The 17,526-nt window shown below is 37.8% G+C and overlaps 1 protein-coding gene across 1 annotated transcript in view; it reads left to right on the top strand.

Moving 5' to 3' along the window:
• Nucleotides 1-670: 670 nt before the first annotated feature.
• The window catches only part of slit3 (slit homolog 3 (Drosophila)), a 354,995-nt gene continuing 338,139 nt past the window's right edge, over nucleotides 671-17,526 (top strand). The window contains exon 1 of the mRNA XM_088344825.1: nucleotides 671-1,232. Coding sequence (XP_088200951.1) covers nucleotides 1,057-1,232 — 176 coding nt within the window. The 5' untranslated portion in view covers nucleotides 671-1,056. The remainder of the gene's footprint in view (nucleotides 1,233-17,526) is intronic.

Below are 17,526 nucleotides of genomic sequence, written 5' to 3'. Positions count from 1 at the left end.
TCTTTATTCAACTGACTCAAATACTGCTCAGAAAATTTAATTTTTTTTGACATACATCCTCTTTTGAAAGTAACGGAAATGGTTACTTTCCCTGGTAACTATTTACTTTTACTATAGAATAACTCAGTTTATAACACGGTTACATTTTGAAAGAATAGTGATTAACTATAACTAATAATTCGTTTAACGTAAAGTTCCCGCACTGCTGCATAAACACGTGCAGCATGATCTCGTGTTGCTTTTCATTTAATAGTATTGTTGTTATGACTTTAATCTTACATTTGATCACACAAAGGAATGTTCCTGCTACTCTAAGAATGTAATCCGTTTGTCTCTCCGCAATTTCCTCCATTTTATCATTTCTTATAATTTGTCTGGGCACTTTGAATGCGGGAAAACGAGCACCATCTAGTGGAGACATATTGAACAGACATGTGGCTCTCGTTCTAGCTTTGTCATTCTCAGTCATAAAGGAAAACAAAAATGTCACTAGAAGAATAACTCCAAGAACACTCCAATTTTTGTGGTGGGGGAGAGAAAGTGAGAGAGAAGGAGGGAGGAGAAGTCTTTTAGGAGGGGAGGAATTAAAGAGAGGCTGAGGTGGGGGGTGCCTGTCCTTACTCCAAACCTCTGCGCGCAACAGTCTGCGCTGCACCACTTCCCTCATAACTTCCATGCCGGCAACTACTACTTTATTTTTCTTCTCCTTTTCTGAACTCTTTTTATGACATCACTCTCTTCCTCGGCTGGCCGTGGACAGGGCACTCCTGGAGATTATTCCCGAAGAAGTTTTGGATGTGCTTACTTGTTCGGATTGAATGGAGAACTTTTGGAGACTTTACGCATCAATTTGAGGGATGAATGCGAACTTCTTCAAAGCACTTTTTGTTGCTTTTAATGTGATTTAACTTCAACTAAAAAAAGGACCGCTTGTTCCACAAGTTTCTATCTTAAGGTGGACCTGGACCTCTTCCCCCCTCAGTACTTGGAGATCCAATTCTCAGCTGCACGGATTTTTTTTCTTTTTTGGGTGGGGATTCCACCTGAGTGGATATCATGCTTCGGTGGGTCGAACCCATCCAAATTTGGGCTCTGTGCGTGGTCCTGGTTCTGGTGGTGCAGGATGTGCACTCGTGCCCACACAAGTGCAGCTGCTCCGGGTCCCATGTGGACTGCCAGGGTCTGGGACTCAAGACCGTACCGAAGGGGATCCCGCGCGGGGCTGAGCGTCTGTAAGTGTGCATAAAATTTAATGAGATTATTTTCTGGTGCTGCAAATCGCTTGGATTTGATGAGCATGCGCTGATGAAATACACTACCGTTCAAAAGTTTTGGGTTAATTAAAAGTGTCCTTATTTCTTAAGGAAAACACCCCCCACGCCCATTAAACACATCATAAATAATCCCCATTCATTGTTAATGTTGTATACTGTATGTTTATTTTAGTGCAAATGTCTGGTTCTCAATTCAATATCTTCTTAGATGCTTAGAAGTTATTTTCTAGCATCTGGCACCCCAATGTTTTAATTGTCATTATGTTTCCTAATTGGCTAAATGGATGATTAGAGGACCCCCCCCTGTACAATCATGTTAGCAAAACTAAAAACAGATTAAGGGGTTAGAAAAGCTACAAAACTGACGTTCCTTTGAGCGAGTCGAGTATCTGGAGCTTGTGGGTATGTGAACGTTCAGAACTGCCGAAAAAAAGTGAACTTTTGTGTGAAACTTGACAGTTGATTTAATAAAGAGTTAGGTATGAATGAACTAATGACCAGATTATTCTTTTTAATCACAATTTAGAGTCTTGGGTTGCCTTTGAACAAGAGCAAAAAAGAGGGTTTCGCTGGTCACTTAGATTGAGAATTTAATGATAACCCCAAAACAAACAAACAAATATAAACAAAAATAAAATAAACACCCTTTGTGAATATCAGTACTCGAAGTTAAGAAAACTAATATTTAAAAAAAAAAAGATTATTTTTTCTCGAAAATGAGAATTTGCCTTTCAAGACTAATATTGGGAACATGAGTTTTCAATAATTTATTGGGTTGCCATGACCAAAGAACAGGCCAGGGACCGTCACCAGTGGAGAATGATGTCCAAAATTGCGTCATCATTGGTGCCCATGCGATTAAGGGATCCGTGAACCGTGATTGGGGAAAAATGTTCTCACAAGGATCTTCAAAATGAAACCATGATTACTGATTCCCTCATTTCCCCCCGACTTATCTACAACAGAGGTGTCCCAAAATTTTTTTACAAGGCCAAGCACAGAAGAAAACAAACAATAGAACGACCACTTTCTTTAATTGACTAATTTGCCAAGCACAACAAACACTGTTTTCTAAGTTTTCAAATAGAAACCCTAAATAGCTCTCTACAGGCTTGGGTATATCCTGAATCCAATTTTATGGGCAAAAATCTTGTAAATATGAAAACTAGTAATAATTAATTTGCTGGAAAATGGTCAGATGATTACAAATGGCCCCGGGTCATAGTTTGGACTTCCCTGCTAAACGCGCAAAATCGTGTGAACTTGTTTAAATGTGGAAAATGAACACTATTTTGTCTAAACTGAGCGTCGAATTTCTGAAATGTTGTTTTTTTGAAAGATAGAAACGAAATGACAATAAACATCAGATCATCTATTTCAGTCCAGCGTAACATTTTTACAGCTTGTTTTATGTGAAAACAAACATATTGTGCGTGTTTTATTGATTTCTTTTTATCTTTTTATAGCATTAGTTTGGGTTTATGTGTTAAACAGGGTTGGAAGCCTTCCCATTACCAACCTGTTGAACGCTCTGTGATGGCGACACTCTCGAGATCATGCACACACACAAACACTTTCCAAAGCTATATGGAAGTGATTAAGCATGCTAATGGTTGATCCCCCTCCCCAAAATCCCCCCCGGGGACAATCCACAACACAGGCGAGCCAGAGACAACAAACACAATCAGTGCAACGTTTTCAAATGGGGCGCTGATATGCTTTGCATGCTGTGATGCGTGAGTTCACACCAGACACTTTATTAGGAACCACAGGTGTGTGTGTGCATGCTTGCGTGAGCAAGTTTGCTCAATTTGTCCCGAAAAGTTTTGCTTTTTTTTCCATCAGTCTGCTTTCAATTTTTTAAGAATTGTGCAAATGAAGTTTTGAAATTGGCCGCCTCAAAGCAAAATGGCCAATTTCCTGTTTCATTTTGAACATGGTCCTTGAGATTTTTTTTAAGCACCATGGCGTGATCGACATGTCTGTTGAATTTGATGTTAATTGGTGGAACAAGGATTAAAGGACCATTTATGTTCCGTGTTCCACTTAAAGGGATAGTGTTTATTATTTGACCACTATATGTGGCTGTACTGTGTCAAGCAGCCGAAAATTAGTGTAATAGAAACCTCAAGAATACATACTACAGACACTTAAAGTGACCAAACTACACAATGTTTCTTTTATTTTTTTTTGCCTAGCCTTTAGCAATATCGATTTGGGGCGGCAGTAGCTCAGGAGGTAAAGCGCTCATCTTGGGACCAATTGATTGAAGGTTCGATGACCTGTTCCTCAGAGTTATATGTCAAAGTGTCCTCGGGCAAGAGACTTAATCCCCAATTCCCCCGATAAGCAGTTAGTTGCCTTGCATAGCTGACGCTGCTCTTGGTGTGTGCAAATGGGAGGTGTGAAGCACATTGTAAAGGGCTTTGGGAGGTCTTCAGTGACTTGAAAAGCGCAATAGAAATGCAGACCATTTACTTTTACATCGTTGGTTTTTGGTACCTGTAGAAGCGAAGTCTCTCTCTCTAGAAGCGGCTCAAGTTATGTAAAATGAATGCCAAGTTTCAACCTGGAGTATTTAAAATGCATAATATGATGGTTCACTTTTTTCTTATTTAAAATAAAAGTGTTTTAATTTTAACTCATAATTGTACCACACAGAGGTGCTAAATATAAATCACTTTTTTTCTTTAAGATGTTTATTTGCTGTTGATTTGGGGGACATTTGTACTCCACAGTTCTACTTAAACGTTTATTATTTAATCACTAAATGTCGTTGTATTGTGTTGTTGGGCTGCAACGATTACTCAAAATTTTCCACAAAATTTTTCCAATATAAATAGTCAAATTTAAATTCAATTTCATTGTCGCCAGTCAATTTTTCAATTGACAGAGGCAGAATAATCTTTGCTGAGCTAGTAGCTTCTGTAACCAGCCTGTCTAGGCATACAGAAATGGCGGCGACAGCATTAACTAGGTGTACCAAAACTAGTTTTAAATAAAAAGACTACTTGCGAAGTCAAGTGATGTTTATACGTATAACCCTTAATCACAAAAAGTCTCATAAGGGCTGTACAGAATACAGAGTTTTGTATCGTAATGGTCGATCAGTGACGCATAAACTTTTAAAGAGCACGTCAGACAATTAAACAAAACAGAGTCTGACTCGCCTCAGTAATATCCGATTAATGTTCAAGCCATTACCCCTTTGTGACATGCATTGTACATTTTATAACGGACAATTTGTTACAAAAGACATTAACGGCAGACGTGCCTGACAAACGTATTTTGATATTAAACGCAGAACAAACAGCAGTTTCAAACTGTTGAGAATCGTTAAGTACTATTGTTAAATATTTTGCGGTTGACCGCTGAATGCACTTGCCATTATGGACACCATATTTATTTTATTTACTGTTCTACCACTGCAAATGTATTTCCTCTTAGTTTACAGGAATGGAAAAGGTTAACTTGACTTAATTTATTATTCATTTGCCTGCCGCCAATAAAGTGGACGAAGGTTTTAGTGTGTGTATTTTTATGTATTTTTGTAAAATCCATTATAGTCCATTGAAAGTGGTATTTTACCTTCTGCTCCTTATATTGTATTTATCATCCTTTGCCACATAAATAAATCAACTTCATGCTACATTTAAGAAAAATGAATATTTATCAGCTTATTCGAATAATCGTTTGGTGACTAAATTAGTCATCAGTTACAGATCTATTGTGTAGTGCAACCAAAAGTAGTGATTTAAAAGCACAACTAAGAATACAAACTACAAAGACTCAAAGTTAGCATATTTCAATATTGAATTTTCTTTTTTTTGCCCGGCCTTTCACAAGGTTTTTGCTTTTTTGGCATACCCTTAGCAGCAAGCTGGTCAACAATCATATAATCTCCATCTAAGTGAGCCTCCTGTTAATTAAAACAAATATCCAATTTTTTGACCTATAAGTATGCACACTTATTTGATAGTTAGTGTATATTTGCTTATTTTTAAAATCAATATTGTTTTTAAAGATTTGTTTAACAGCTAGAATGTGCTTAATAAAACACACTATCCCTTTAAATGTTTTGAAATCTACATAAAAGATACATAAGTAAACCTTACACTTTGAAAATAGTTAAAACAGTGTTAAATATAGACATGTATAATGCACGTTATTTGGTGTTTTATTATTTCTATGTATCATTACTTTGGTGAATACTTTTTCCAATAGCTCAAACATTTGACGCTAGACCCTGAAAAACTGCATATCTGAATTTTTGTACCAAAACTCCTCATGGGGTTGTAGATACCGTATATCAGAGGTCTCTCTTCTGGGAGGATAAAAACCGCACTATACAACCGCTAACTTGCTATTTAGATATATAGGATAAGGAGTGATTTCGCAATCACAAGTGTTAATACAATGTCACGCCTCCCCCTTTTATCTTCCTCTTTGGGGCCCTCGATCCTCCTTCCATCACAGCCTGCTCTAATTATTTATTCAGTGTAAATGTCTTGAGGGGATTGCTGTGTAAAGCCATCAGGTCCCGGAAGGTCACCAAAGTTAGAAATTGAGGACCCCCGGGCTAGCGGAACCGGGAGAGGTTTGTTACTGGCCAATTTACTGCGTTCACCTGAACAAATGACGTGTCGTTCAAAAGTACTTCAGGGTTTACAATCTGTTTGTTGTTAACAACACTAAAAGATTTTGTCAAAGCCTTCGCTCTGATAATGCTGGTGTACCAGTGATCCCAAGAGCCAAGAAGAGATTAGCAGGTTACAGAGCGTTCTCCATTCAGGCCCCTGTGCTGTGGAATGCTCTGTCCCCTGTGATTGGATCTGTAATCTTAGTGGAACTGTTTAAATCCAGGCTTAAAACACACTTCTATTGAATAGCATATGAATGACCTATATTTCATGTTGACAATATCTTTGTATTATTTGTTATTGCAACATCTGTTGAAGCCTGGTCATCCCGGAAGGGGGATTACCTCATGTGTGGTCCCTTCTCACGGTTTCTTCATTTTCCTCATGTTGAGGTTTTTGAGTTTTTCTTTGGCCTCATGTAGGTTTTAGATCAGGGGATGGTGTAATTATAGTCTGTGGTTTGCAATAGTCTGTGGTCTGTGCAGCCCTTTGAGACTCCTTGTGATTAAGGGCTACACAAAAAACATGACTGGACTTGACTATTCTGATGAATATGTATCTGATCTAAAGGTCATTAACACACCATCAACATCAAAGACCTGTCTCAGAGAGACAGTGTGATTATTTAGCGCCTCCTACTGGTGAAAAAATATAATTCATTAAAAAAACATTTTACAAAAATAAGCAAAAATACATACACCATCATACAATTGTGCATTTATTTATAACACTTCTAGGTCTTAGGTGGTTGCCGATACTAGGAATTTTGGTATCAATTCAGTCCAAGTAAATTCATAGTAGAATTGATTGATAACAATGCGATACAGATACTTTTTGCCTGAAAAGGTCACAATCATTAAATAATTGAACCCTCCCTCTTGAGTTAGTTTATGATTACAATAAACACAGTGTTATCACGTAAGTACATTGCCTAGAATAATGCACAAAGGTTCTTTGAACTCAGTTGGGCATCGCTAACACTTACTTAATAGAGAAAATATTTAACTTTCAACTTTTTAAGGTCAGTTTTAACAACACATTCCACCTTTAAATTATAATATATGTATATATATCATATTTCATTTACAACTGTTCCAGAACAAAAGCCAAGAGAAAATACAAATATTGTCTAACAATGCCAATTAAAGAACTAAAATACTTTCCATCACACAATATTTTGAAAATGAATATCAGTAATGCAAGTCAATTGTCTCTCATTGGTTCTGAATCTATAGTGACAACTCATTTGAAGGTTTTTGTTCAGGAATATGTATGGTTGCTGCTTGTTACTCACTATAGGGTGAGATTCTTTCATGATTTTATGTAAATTTTTGGTGCTGCCAAAGTACCAGACCACTTTACCGCACAAATTACACCTAGCATTGTCCTTTTCTCTCATTACTATAAAAAGTCTACACTGTGTTGTGCTTACTTTTTTGCCAATTCTTAGCATCTGGTTGGGTTAGGTGCATGGATTTTGCCCTTTCTTCTGCCTGTTAGGCAGGATTAATCAGCTGGCCAGGTAGAGAGAGGTGCTAAAAGTGTGTCCTTCAGTTACACACTCTGTCAGAAACTTAGAGAGTGGCAGAGGGTGCTCAGTGAAAAAGAGCGTGGCCCAGGGTGCTGGGTAGGAGAGAAAAGGTCTGCGGCATCTACATAGAGAAGCGGTACTGTGAGAAAATTGGTGGAAGAGTGATATATCGATCCCAGTACAATGGTATAGATTCTATCCAAGTACTTTCTTCGTATTGATAATATTGATATTTTACTCTATCCGCGCATCCTTACTAGGTCAGGAAATTGGCATTCATGTAACATAACATGAATCTCATCAAGACGAAGCTGACATATTTGTCCACCATCTTGCTGCTATGAGTACCTCAAACAATGAAATCCTCGGCAAAAGTAAGAAGAAAAATCGGTTTTCTCTTGAGCACTGTGATTCTCCATCGTTTGTATTTTTCTTTGTGCTTTATAGCACTCATTTTCAATGCAATATAGCAACATGTAGTGGTCGATAATTAAACAGTGTCCCTTTCGGCAACACAATACTGGTAACTGATCAAACAAACATAGATAAAAATTAAGCTATTTGGTTTCCCTTTACCTACATTAGTGATAACATTTATTCCCTGCAAGATATTCCAAAAATGTATTTATTTTGAAAGCACCAAAGTGACACTTTGAATTGACTCGTTCCATACTCTATAAGCAGTTTTATTTGGACATTTCAGTAAAATGTGTCAACCACTTGAGGCGATGATCTGGACAATGCTGGCGAAAAAAAGAAACAAAACCGCCTTCCCTCCTTCATTCCTTCGCGTCCGCAAACAGCGTCGGGTGACAATGTTTGTCACATTCGCTCACATCCTGGCGCGAAATCCTGCTAAAACACACAAGATTGTTGTGGTTTGGGTCCTCCTGCTTGCTCTTTATTAAATGGAAAACAGAACGAGTTGTCAGACTGTTCCCTCACACCCATGTGCCTTGACATTTGTGTAGAATTTTACCGATCCTTTGATCTGTCAGACCTTTTGGTTGCCATTTTCGACGGAGTGTGTATTATAAACCAATTCAAAACATTGGTGATTTACTTGATTGTCTCGACAAGGTGTCGCAAACCTTTTTGAAACCGATACTACTTTTTGTTACTGATTAGCGCAAAGGGCTACCAGTTTGGTTTAATTTCTAAAAAAACAACTTAAGTTAATAGTTTGTTGTTACAATGTTATTATAATGTTATTACCAGTTAGCAATTATTAAAAGTAGAGTTAAAATAAGCACAGTCAACCACAAAACCTTTATTTTTAAGGACACTGATCCTGTCAATGATGCTAAAATAACCACGTCAATTGTCATTTTTTTTTTTAATCAAAATGTTCCAATTTAGACAAATAATCAGTTTTGACCCCACATATTATTTACTGGTATTTTTTGTAGAACTGCTTTACATCAAATGGAGATCAATGTACACCCTTGGACCCCGAACTAAGATATCCAATAATAACAAGTATAAAGTTATTTTGAAATTCCTCGCTGGCTCCTGTCTTCCCATTCACTCTAAGATTAATATCCAAAGATTTCACAAGGGAAGTCTGATTCCTCCCCAAGCGAAACATCATTTTGGGGCCAATTTTCAACAATTTTTACAACATCAACTTACTACCGCTATTACTATTTTTACACCTGTTTTTTTCACTAATTTAAACCATATTTATGTACTAGGAGAATTCAATGTTTAAAAAAAAATTCCCAGTAGTGGGTACAAGTACAAGACACAGGTTAAGAGGCGGAGGAAAGTGGGAGTAAAAATCAATGGTGAGGAAAAGATCCCATGGATAACCTGCAGTAGAATAGAGAAAACCACGGGGGACCAGCTCTGCTGCCTGACAGGGGTCAGGGGCAGTCAATCAAAATTGAAAATACCTCATTCGCCTGAACAAAGCTTGGAGTTGACATTTTACTCAATTAGCTTTGGCACGTGCATGCATCTTACAATTTTGCCCATTTTGCGGAAAATGAATCCATCAGATTAACGGCTTTCTATTTTAGCGCTCATTTGTGTATTTCCGTCCCTCAGATGAGCCATTTACCTATTCTCTGAATAACCCATCTCAAAGAGTGACTCTGAAGATCAGGCTACGTTAGGTTGTTCAGTTAACTCGGCTATATACTCAAAGGCAGGGGTCGGGAAACTATGGCTCGCGAGCCATATATGGCTATTTCTATGAGTACCTGTGGCTCGGAGACAAATTTGATTGCATGCAAGTTTTCTCCATCTCGTTCAAAACTTGAACCATTATTCCTGTTCAGATAGACACAAAGCCAAACCAAAGATGAATTGTAAGGCTGTACTTTGCAGAATATATAGGGCACGCTTTTCACTACAATTTACAGTCAAGGTGTCACACAAAAAACAAAACAAAAAACAAAAACAAAAAAAAACTTGTTTTGGCTGTACAACGCGAAAAAATCCTTTATATAAAAGCTCACTATATAATCTGTGTTCAGTGTTCAGATACCTTATGATGAATCCACAGAACAAACCGTAAATAGGCCAAAACACCGAAAGAGAACTTAAAGTTATTTGATTGGGTGAGTGGGAGGGATGGGTAGAGCTATGCAAAAAGTGCAAGCTCTCCCTCCCATCTCTCGTCCTACGATGTCTGCGCCAAAGGTAAGCACATTAGGCTCCCTGTTTGCAGAATGTTGTGATGTTTTTACAAAATAACTGCTTGCATCTGGTTTTGAAACCAATATGTATGAAAAAAAAGGGTCAAAATGAGTTTAACTGATCTTGAGTAATTGCAAGAAAGAGACAAGTTTAAGTGGTATGTCAGTTGATTTTGTGACACGGGCTCTGGCATTATTCTCTTTTCAGAATTTTTATCAAATCATCAAAAATAAATGTGCTGAAGACTAAGCTTTTGTCTGGGGCGCGGGTTTAGCAATTTAGTAAATTTGTCTCATAATATATGGTGTGGCTCTTTCCCAAAATAAGATTAATATATTTTGCTTTTATGCCTCTTTTAGTCAAAAAGGTTCCCGACCCCTGCTCTAAGGTGATGCAGTTTAACGAGCAACATGCTACTTTCTGAATTTTTTTTTTCTAATGTCTCATACTTTTGAATCATTGCGATAATAGCTATAGTTGTCAGTATTTCTTTCTGAATGCTAACATTTATACTAAGGTTGGATTAGCCATCTAAAATGAGACTAGCTACATATGCTTGGTTGCTGTAAGCCTGGGGGCAGAAAATGACGGAGGGAAATATATTTACATATTTTTGGTGATGGTTTTCTGAGAACAAACACGACAAAAATGTTATCAAATTCTGGAAAAATATTTTTAACACATATAAAATATTAAGGCGGCACGGCGGCTTTGTGGTTAGCGTGTTCGCGGCATAGTTCTGAGGTCATGGGAACAAATCCAGCTAACAGCCTTTCTGTGTGGAGTTTGCATGTTCTCCCTATGCTTGCGTGGGTTTCCTCCAGCCACTCCGGTTTTCTCCCACATTCCCAAAACCATGTATTTTAGGTTAATTGGTCGGTCTAAATTGTCTCTAGGTGTGAATGAACAAGTGAATTGTCTGTCTCTGTGTGCCCTGTGATTGGCTGGCAACAAGTTCAGTCTGTCCCCTGCCCACTGCCCCAAGACGACTGAGATAGGCGCCAGCACCCCCGCGACCCTCCTTAGATTAAGGGGTATTAAAAGCCTAACTTTTGCTTTAACCGAAAAGGTTTCTAATTAATCAATTTAATTATTTACATTTTAATCAATTTGTTCATTTTTTTGTGTGGCTCCAGATGTGTTTGTTTTGATAGTTGATCTGTTCTGTTAGGGTTCTTTTAGCTTCTTGGGTTGCAGATTGCTGGTTTAAGCTCTCTAGCCAAAGAGCTAAACAAATGATAACGTGAGAGCAATTTTCCATTCACAATTTGGCAAAATGCTAGCTAGCTACTACATACCTGTCAACCTGTACGTTTTTACTGTACAAAGTACGTTTATTATGCATTTTAAGACGTGTACGACGTACAAGAAAATCTGTACAGAAAAACGCAAATTTGTCAATTATGATCCATCCATCCATGTATCACAAGCAGAGCAAATATGGCGGTTGAAACAACAACAACAACAGCGATCGACTGTTTAGTCGATATTCCTGAGAGCATAGCCGTATAATTTCTTCCGGATAATGCAAATTTACCTCCAAATTGGTAGAAAATCAACTCAATTATTATATGCAGAGTTTTATCCATGGCATCAATGTGTCAGAAATCGGCAGCTACGGCACTCGTCCGCCTCACGTTCTGATTGGCTGAAAACAAGTGCTTTCGGAGGTATGACTTATGTCATTTCCCTCTAGGTCTGTGCTTCTCAATTTTTTTTCTGTCATGCCCCCCCAGAAGGTATAAAACCTTTCTTCAACTCGGTCTCTCTACCTGTTTTCTCATCCCAATTTAATAATTTTTATGATTTAACTTGGGAGTCTGCTGTACTTTGTACTCTGTGCTACTGATGTCTCGTTTGCAAATGTACCGGTTCTATGAGCTCTATGAAGTGGATGACAGGCTCCCTTCCACATATTTTATTTTTCCTCTCTCTCGCTTTTTTCTATTAAGCGTGTACGCGATTGGTTAATATACGTGGTGTTGTCCCTAAGTGCAATATGGTGGACAAAAAGAGCCAAATTTGAACTCACTTGAATGATAATTAAAGATTTATATGTCTATCTGTGGTTTTAGGGGTATTGTCTCCAGCAGCTCCCGTGTTATTTTCGATTGTTCTCGATTGTTTGTTCTCAGCTCAGGGATGCTGCTGGAAATGTGAATTTCCCTTTGGGGATGAACAAAGTATCTATCTATCTATCTATCTATCTATCTAGTTTCAGTCTAAATTGGTTTGAAGTTGAATTCCAAATAGTTAAAAGTTCATTGATTTTTATAATTTATTGCACTGAATAGTTAATACTTTGCATTTTTATCCAGAGATTCTGTGTTGATTGATTTTAAAGATGCCTAATATAAAAAGGTTAGATGTTTTTATTAGTTGAAAGTGTGGAGTGAAATATTAAAGGGTATTATATTAGCGTAGAATAATACGTTTTCTAAATGAATTATTTATTCATTCTGTGCTTAAAGTTAGAGTATAAATGGTAATACAGATGCTCCCCTACTTACGACCATTGATGTAAAACGGTAGATGCGAACATTTTTTCGGGATGTCGAAAAATATCTGGACATTGCTGTCAGTTAGATTTTGTATTGTGTGCAGGACAATACTGTCGTGCTTCTTTCCGCCACTACCGGCGTGTGGTGGCGCAGAGAGGTCACCCGGCACCCAGTAAAAAAATAGTTTTAAAAAATCCGCTTCCTCCTCCTAGTTCGTGTGTAAACATTATATACTGTTTATGTCTATACTATCTCCAGCACACTCTGCCAATGAGAGCGCCACTGCCCCCTAGAATAGAGGAGGTACAATCGAACTTTATTGTAGGACGGTTAAACAACTAAAATCCCACAGGTAAAAAAAGCTTTTGACAAACCTCATTTAAAGCTCCTAGCATTGAAATAGCTCACAATTTTAAGATAAGGCATCTTAACCCTTTTTGATTGCTTGTGACAATCAGAATATGTTATTTTATAACGTGTGTGCTCAGCATCCTCCCTTCTGATTGGCGGGCGACCGACGAGGGCCACGCCCTCCCCAGATGAAGTCTTGCTGCCAGCACGACCGCAAAGACTTTTTGAAGTTGCAACCGTGAACGTCATGTTGGTGCTCCAGTTCAGCGCGTTTGCCGGACGTCTCTGCGACAACGCTGATGTCATTTTATTGCTACTGCAGGCCATAAAAAGCCACAAACATCTTTTTATTATGCTTTTGATGATCAGCAGTGGCAAGCTAATTTATGCACTTGAGCCAAACCCAGAAAGCCAAACCTGGTACTTGTAGGTCAGTGGGTGACACTCCAGTTGACCTTCTTTTCATCGCTTAGCCAACTGGCTGTAGTAGGTTTTGGTTTTTCAGGCTTTCTGGCAAACGGCTACAAAAACACAACAGGTTGAGCCTGACTCGGACTGGCGTACATGAAGGTTGTGGATGTGAAATTGAGACCGATTCAAGTCACAGGCTATTAAAATGTGAGATTTTCTTGGAAGATCTGGAGCAATAAAAACTCTACAATTGTGAATATTTACATTAGTGCTGTCAAATTCTAACTAGTTCAAGCTCTAAGGTTACTTGTCTTTTGTTTAGTGCTTCCAGTGCGGAAAATAACTTATATATTACGAAACATTGATTTCAATTAAAAGCAGAATTACATGAGCAATCATAATAAACATGCATTTTTAAATAATAGTTTTGAGTCTTTGTAGTTTGTATTCTTCTTTGCGCATATACTACTTTTTTGGGGGTTTCACAACACCAGCGTCGGGAACCTATGGCTCTTTTCGTGAGTTTGTATGGTTCAGAGACAAAATTGATTCCATGTAAATTTTCCCCATGTCATTCCTAATATGAGTGAGTGAAGCCTATAACAGCGCAGGGTACGTGTTTAACTACAGTTTACAGATGTGGCACACCAAAAAAACTTGTTTTGGCTGTACATCGCTAAGAAATATTTTTATATGGAAGCTCAATGAATATTCGCTGTTCACTGTAGAAACATCTTATGAGGAAAATACCCATAACAAATGAGTGGAGCTGTGCAAAGAGCGCAAGCACTTCCTCATGTCTCTTGCGCTGCGCCGTCCGCGCCAAGAGTAAATTTTGGGATACTTGTCTGCAGAATTTTGTGATGTTTTTACACAATAAATGCTTGCACCTTGTTTAGAAACCAACCATCCATTATCTGCACTGCTTATCCTAAGTAGGGTCGCGGGGGTGCTGGAGCCAGCCAGTCACAGGGCACACAGAGACAGAGAACTCGCCTGCTCAGTCACACCTAGGGACAATTTGGACCGGCCAATTAACCTGGCATGTATGTTTTTGGAATTTGGGAGGAAACCGGAGTGCCTGGAGAAAACCCACCCAAGCACAGGAGAACATGCAAACTACACACAGGAAGGTTCGATCTCATGACCTCAGAACTGTGCCGCCTGTACTTCAGAATAATATTACTCAAGTCGAAGTAAAAGTTGTCGTCCAAAATAAAATAAAAGTTAAAAAGTACTTAAATTACTCAAGTACTGAGTAACTTTGGCAACGTCGTATTTATTGATTTTTTTTAAAAACAACCAATCAGATCATCGAATTATCAAAGTGCATCAGATCAACAAAAAATACATTTAATTTAAAAGTAGATGAAACATAAATTCAAGGTCTTTAATAAAGAATAAAATAAAAATAGTATAAATTAAATAAGTTATTAAGCACATGTAGCCCTAATACTTATCTTAACAGGCTCTGCAAGCAGAACAACAAGCTAGTTTTGGACTTGAACAAAGGAGTCGTTGCATGTTGTAGCTGGTGTTTCGCACCCTTTTTAAGGAGAACATGCTTTTGATGTGAGGCCAGGGGTGCTCCTTCTCTTTTGTGTTTTCATGGTCCATATAGCTCAGCAACATTTTCCACCTGTTTGAACAACTTTTTCCCTCACTAAAGTCAAAAATGGTCACGTGATGAGACTGCTACGTTTGATAAACATGGTAGAGCCTGCCGGAGGTCTCCACCATAATAAAAGCGCCTTAGCGGAGACTGACAGACGCGTACTTACATGGAGGGAATTTATTAAGTAACGAAGTAACGTCTTCAATGTTGCCTAATGTAACGGACTAAAAGTACCGTTTTTTTCTTCTTCACAAATTTACTCAAGTAAAAGTACAGGGATTTAAAAACACTCATTGAAGTACAAAATTTCCCAAAACTTACTCAAGTAAATGTAACTGAGTAAATGTACCCCGTTACTACCCACCTCTGTATATCATAAATATTATCGAATCATCGAATCATCAAATGTCACACAATGAAATAAAATGTGCTGGATAATAAGTTTTTGTCTGTAGAGCGGGTTTAGCGTTGATGTTGTATTTTGTCTCAAAATATATGTTGTGGTTCTCAAAATCAAATCAGAAATCAATTCAGATTTTGCTCTTATGACTCTTTGAGTCAAAAAGGTTCCTGACCCCTGCACTACACAATACAACAACATCCAGTGATCAATTATTACACATTGTCTCTTTAAAGAGAACAACCACTAATTGGTGACAAACTTTTTGGGCACTTTTTTCAAGCTTAATTTCTGGAGCTAAGTAATTACTATAACTGTACTAGGTCAAAGCAAAGGAAAAAGACACATTTACAAAAGCAATTATTTGATCGAGAAAGTCCCAAGCTTCTAGTGATCATTAATTTTGTTTTTTAAAATATTTTCTCCATACATTATTAAATAATATTTATATTGTCGCTTTCATGTCATTGTAGTTTGTTTTTTGGATGATGAAAAACTATTCCCCAAAAACGAATTTGGGTTACATTTTGATCTACGTGAAAACATGTTATACATGTAATATTAACCTATTTATTAAAAGATCACTGTATACATATGTATTAAACTCGTTTGCTGCCATAGAAGTCAAAGACCAAATTCAGGCAGGCTTCAATGACAGCAACAGATGTCAAAGATTCCTTGTAGCTAGGTTGCTATAGACGACTATAAACATAAAATATTTATTTTAGCTAGGCTGGCAGTGAATAAAGTACTGTAATAGTCTATTGAGGGATGATTTAGATAAGAAACAAACATGTTTTTGTCCAGCCTTTCGCAAAGTTTTGTTTTGTTGTTCTAACTTTAGCAGAAAGATGGCAGACAATCATGTCAGCTCCCTCCTAGATGAGCCTCGTGCTATGTAAAATAATAACAATTTACCGCTTATCCTCATTAGGGTCGCGGGGTGCTGGAGCCCATCCCAGCCATCTCCGGGCAGTGGGCAGGGGACACCCTGAACTGGTTGCCAGCCAATCGCAGGGCATATTCAATTTAATATAGTACTTTAATTCATTTTCTTTTTACCACAAGGAGATGCTAGATCATATACCATGTCCCTCTAACTAATAAGCATAGGAATCTTTTCTTTGTAAACATCACGTATAACGCAATGCATTGTAAACCTTGTAAAATAGGTGAAAGGTCAAGTCAAGTTTATTTGTATAGCCCTTGATCACAATTAGTCTCAAAGGGCGGCACAGACCACTGCCTATTACAAACTACGGACTGTTATGACACTATCCCCTGATCTAAAACCTACCTGAGGGCAAGAAAAAAACAAAAGACAAAAATGGCAATTGTACATTTTCTTTTTTCACATGACAGTGAAGATGTAAAGTAAATACTTAACTATTTCGGAGAAAAATGACCAAACTACCAAGCTTCAGATTCTGAAGCATACGTCAGACGTGTCTTCGTTTAGACCGATGTGCTTCTTGTTTTGGCTTTGACCATGAGATGAGGTCACATCCAACCGTTTGTTGAGGGTTTTTTTTTTATTTTGGAAAAAAGATCTGAAATTTGCCACACGTGATCTGTGTAAGGATGGTCTTATCGAGGCGCAAACAAACATTTGTTTGATGGAAAATTTGACAGAATATTTGTCTGCCGAATGGAGCAGCAGATCGGAGCAGCAGAACAGAGCAGCAGATCAGACAGTATGTGTGTGTTCTTGTGCATGTGCCAAAATAACGTGTCAGCGTTTGGAATCATTTGAGGCTAACAAGGCAAGCCACTGTTTTGTTAGGCGGCTGTCACCAAAGCAACACGTTCTCTTGTCCTTTCTGCTCATTGGCTTTGATTTTCGGGGGCTCCGAATAAGTTTTAGGTGCAGTAAACGTGAGAGATTTCCAGAGAGCTTGCATTAGTCAAGGGTCAGATCTGATAAACAAATGTTTCCAAGAGACATCACCAATACCAAGTTCATTTTATTTAGTGAATTTTTTTTAAACAACACATTTCAAAAATCTCACGTAAAGTTATTGTGTTTGGCACTCAGATGATTTTTTATAACCTGTTGTGTTTTTAAAATTTTTCATATTTTCTTTAAAATATTCAACATAAACCAGGTTTGCAATTCAGGTTCTTTGGATTCGTTATTTTTGTCTTTCAATCCATAGATAT

Source organism: Urocampus carinirostris, chromosome 9 (assembly GCF_059441175.1).
Source record: "Urocampus carinirostris isolate Australia breed hairy pipefish chromosome 9, RoL_Ucar_1.0, whole genome shotgun sequence".
Lineage (NCBI taxonomy): Eukaryota > Metazoa > Chordata > Actinopteri > Syngnathiformes > Syngnathidae > Urocampus > Urocampus carinirostris.
Note: the sequence above shows the minus strand (reverse complement) of the source record. Positions and strands in the feature narration are given on the sequence as shown.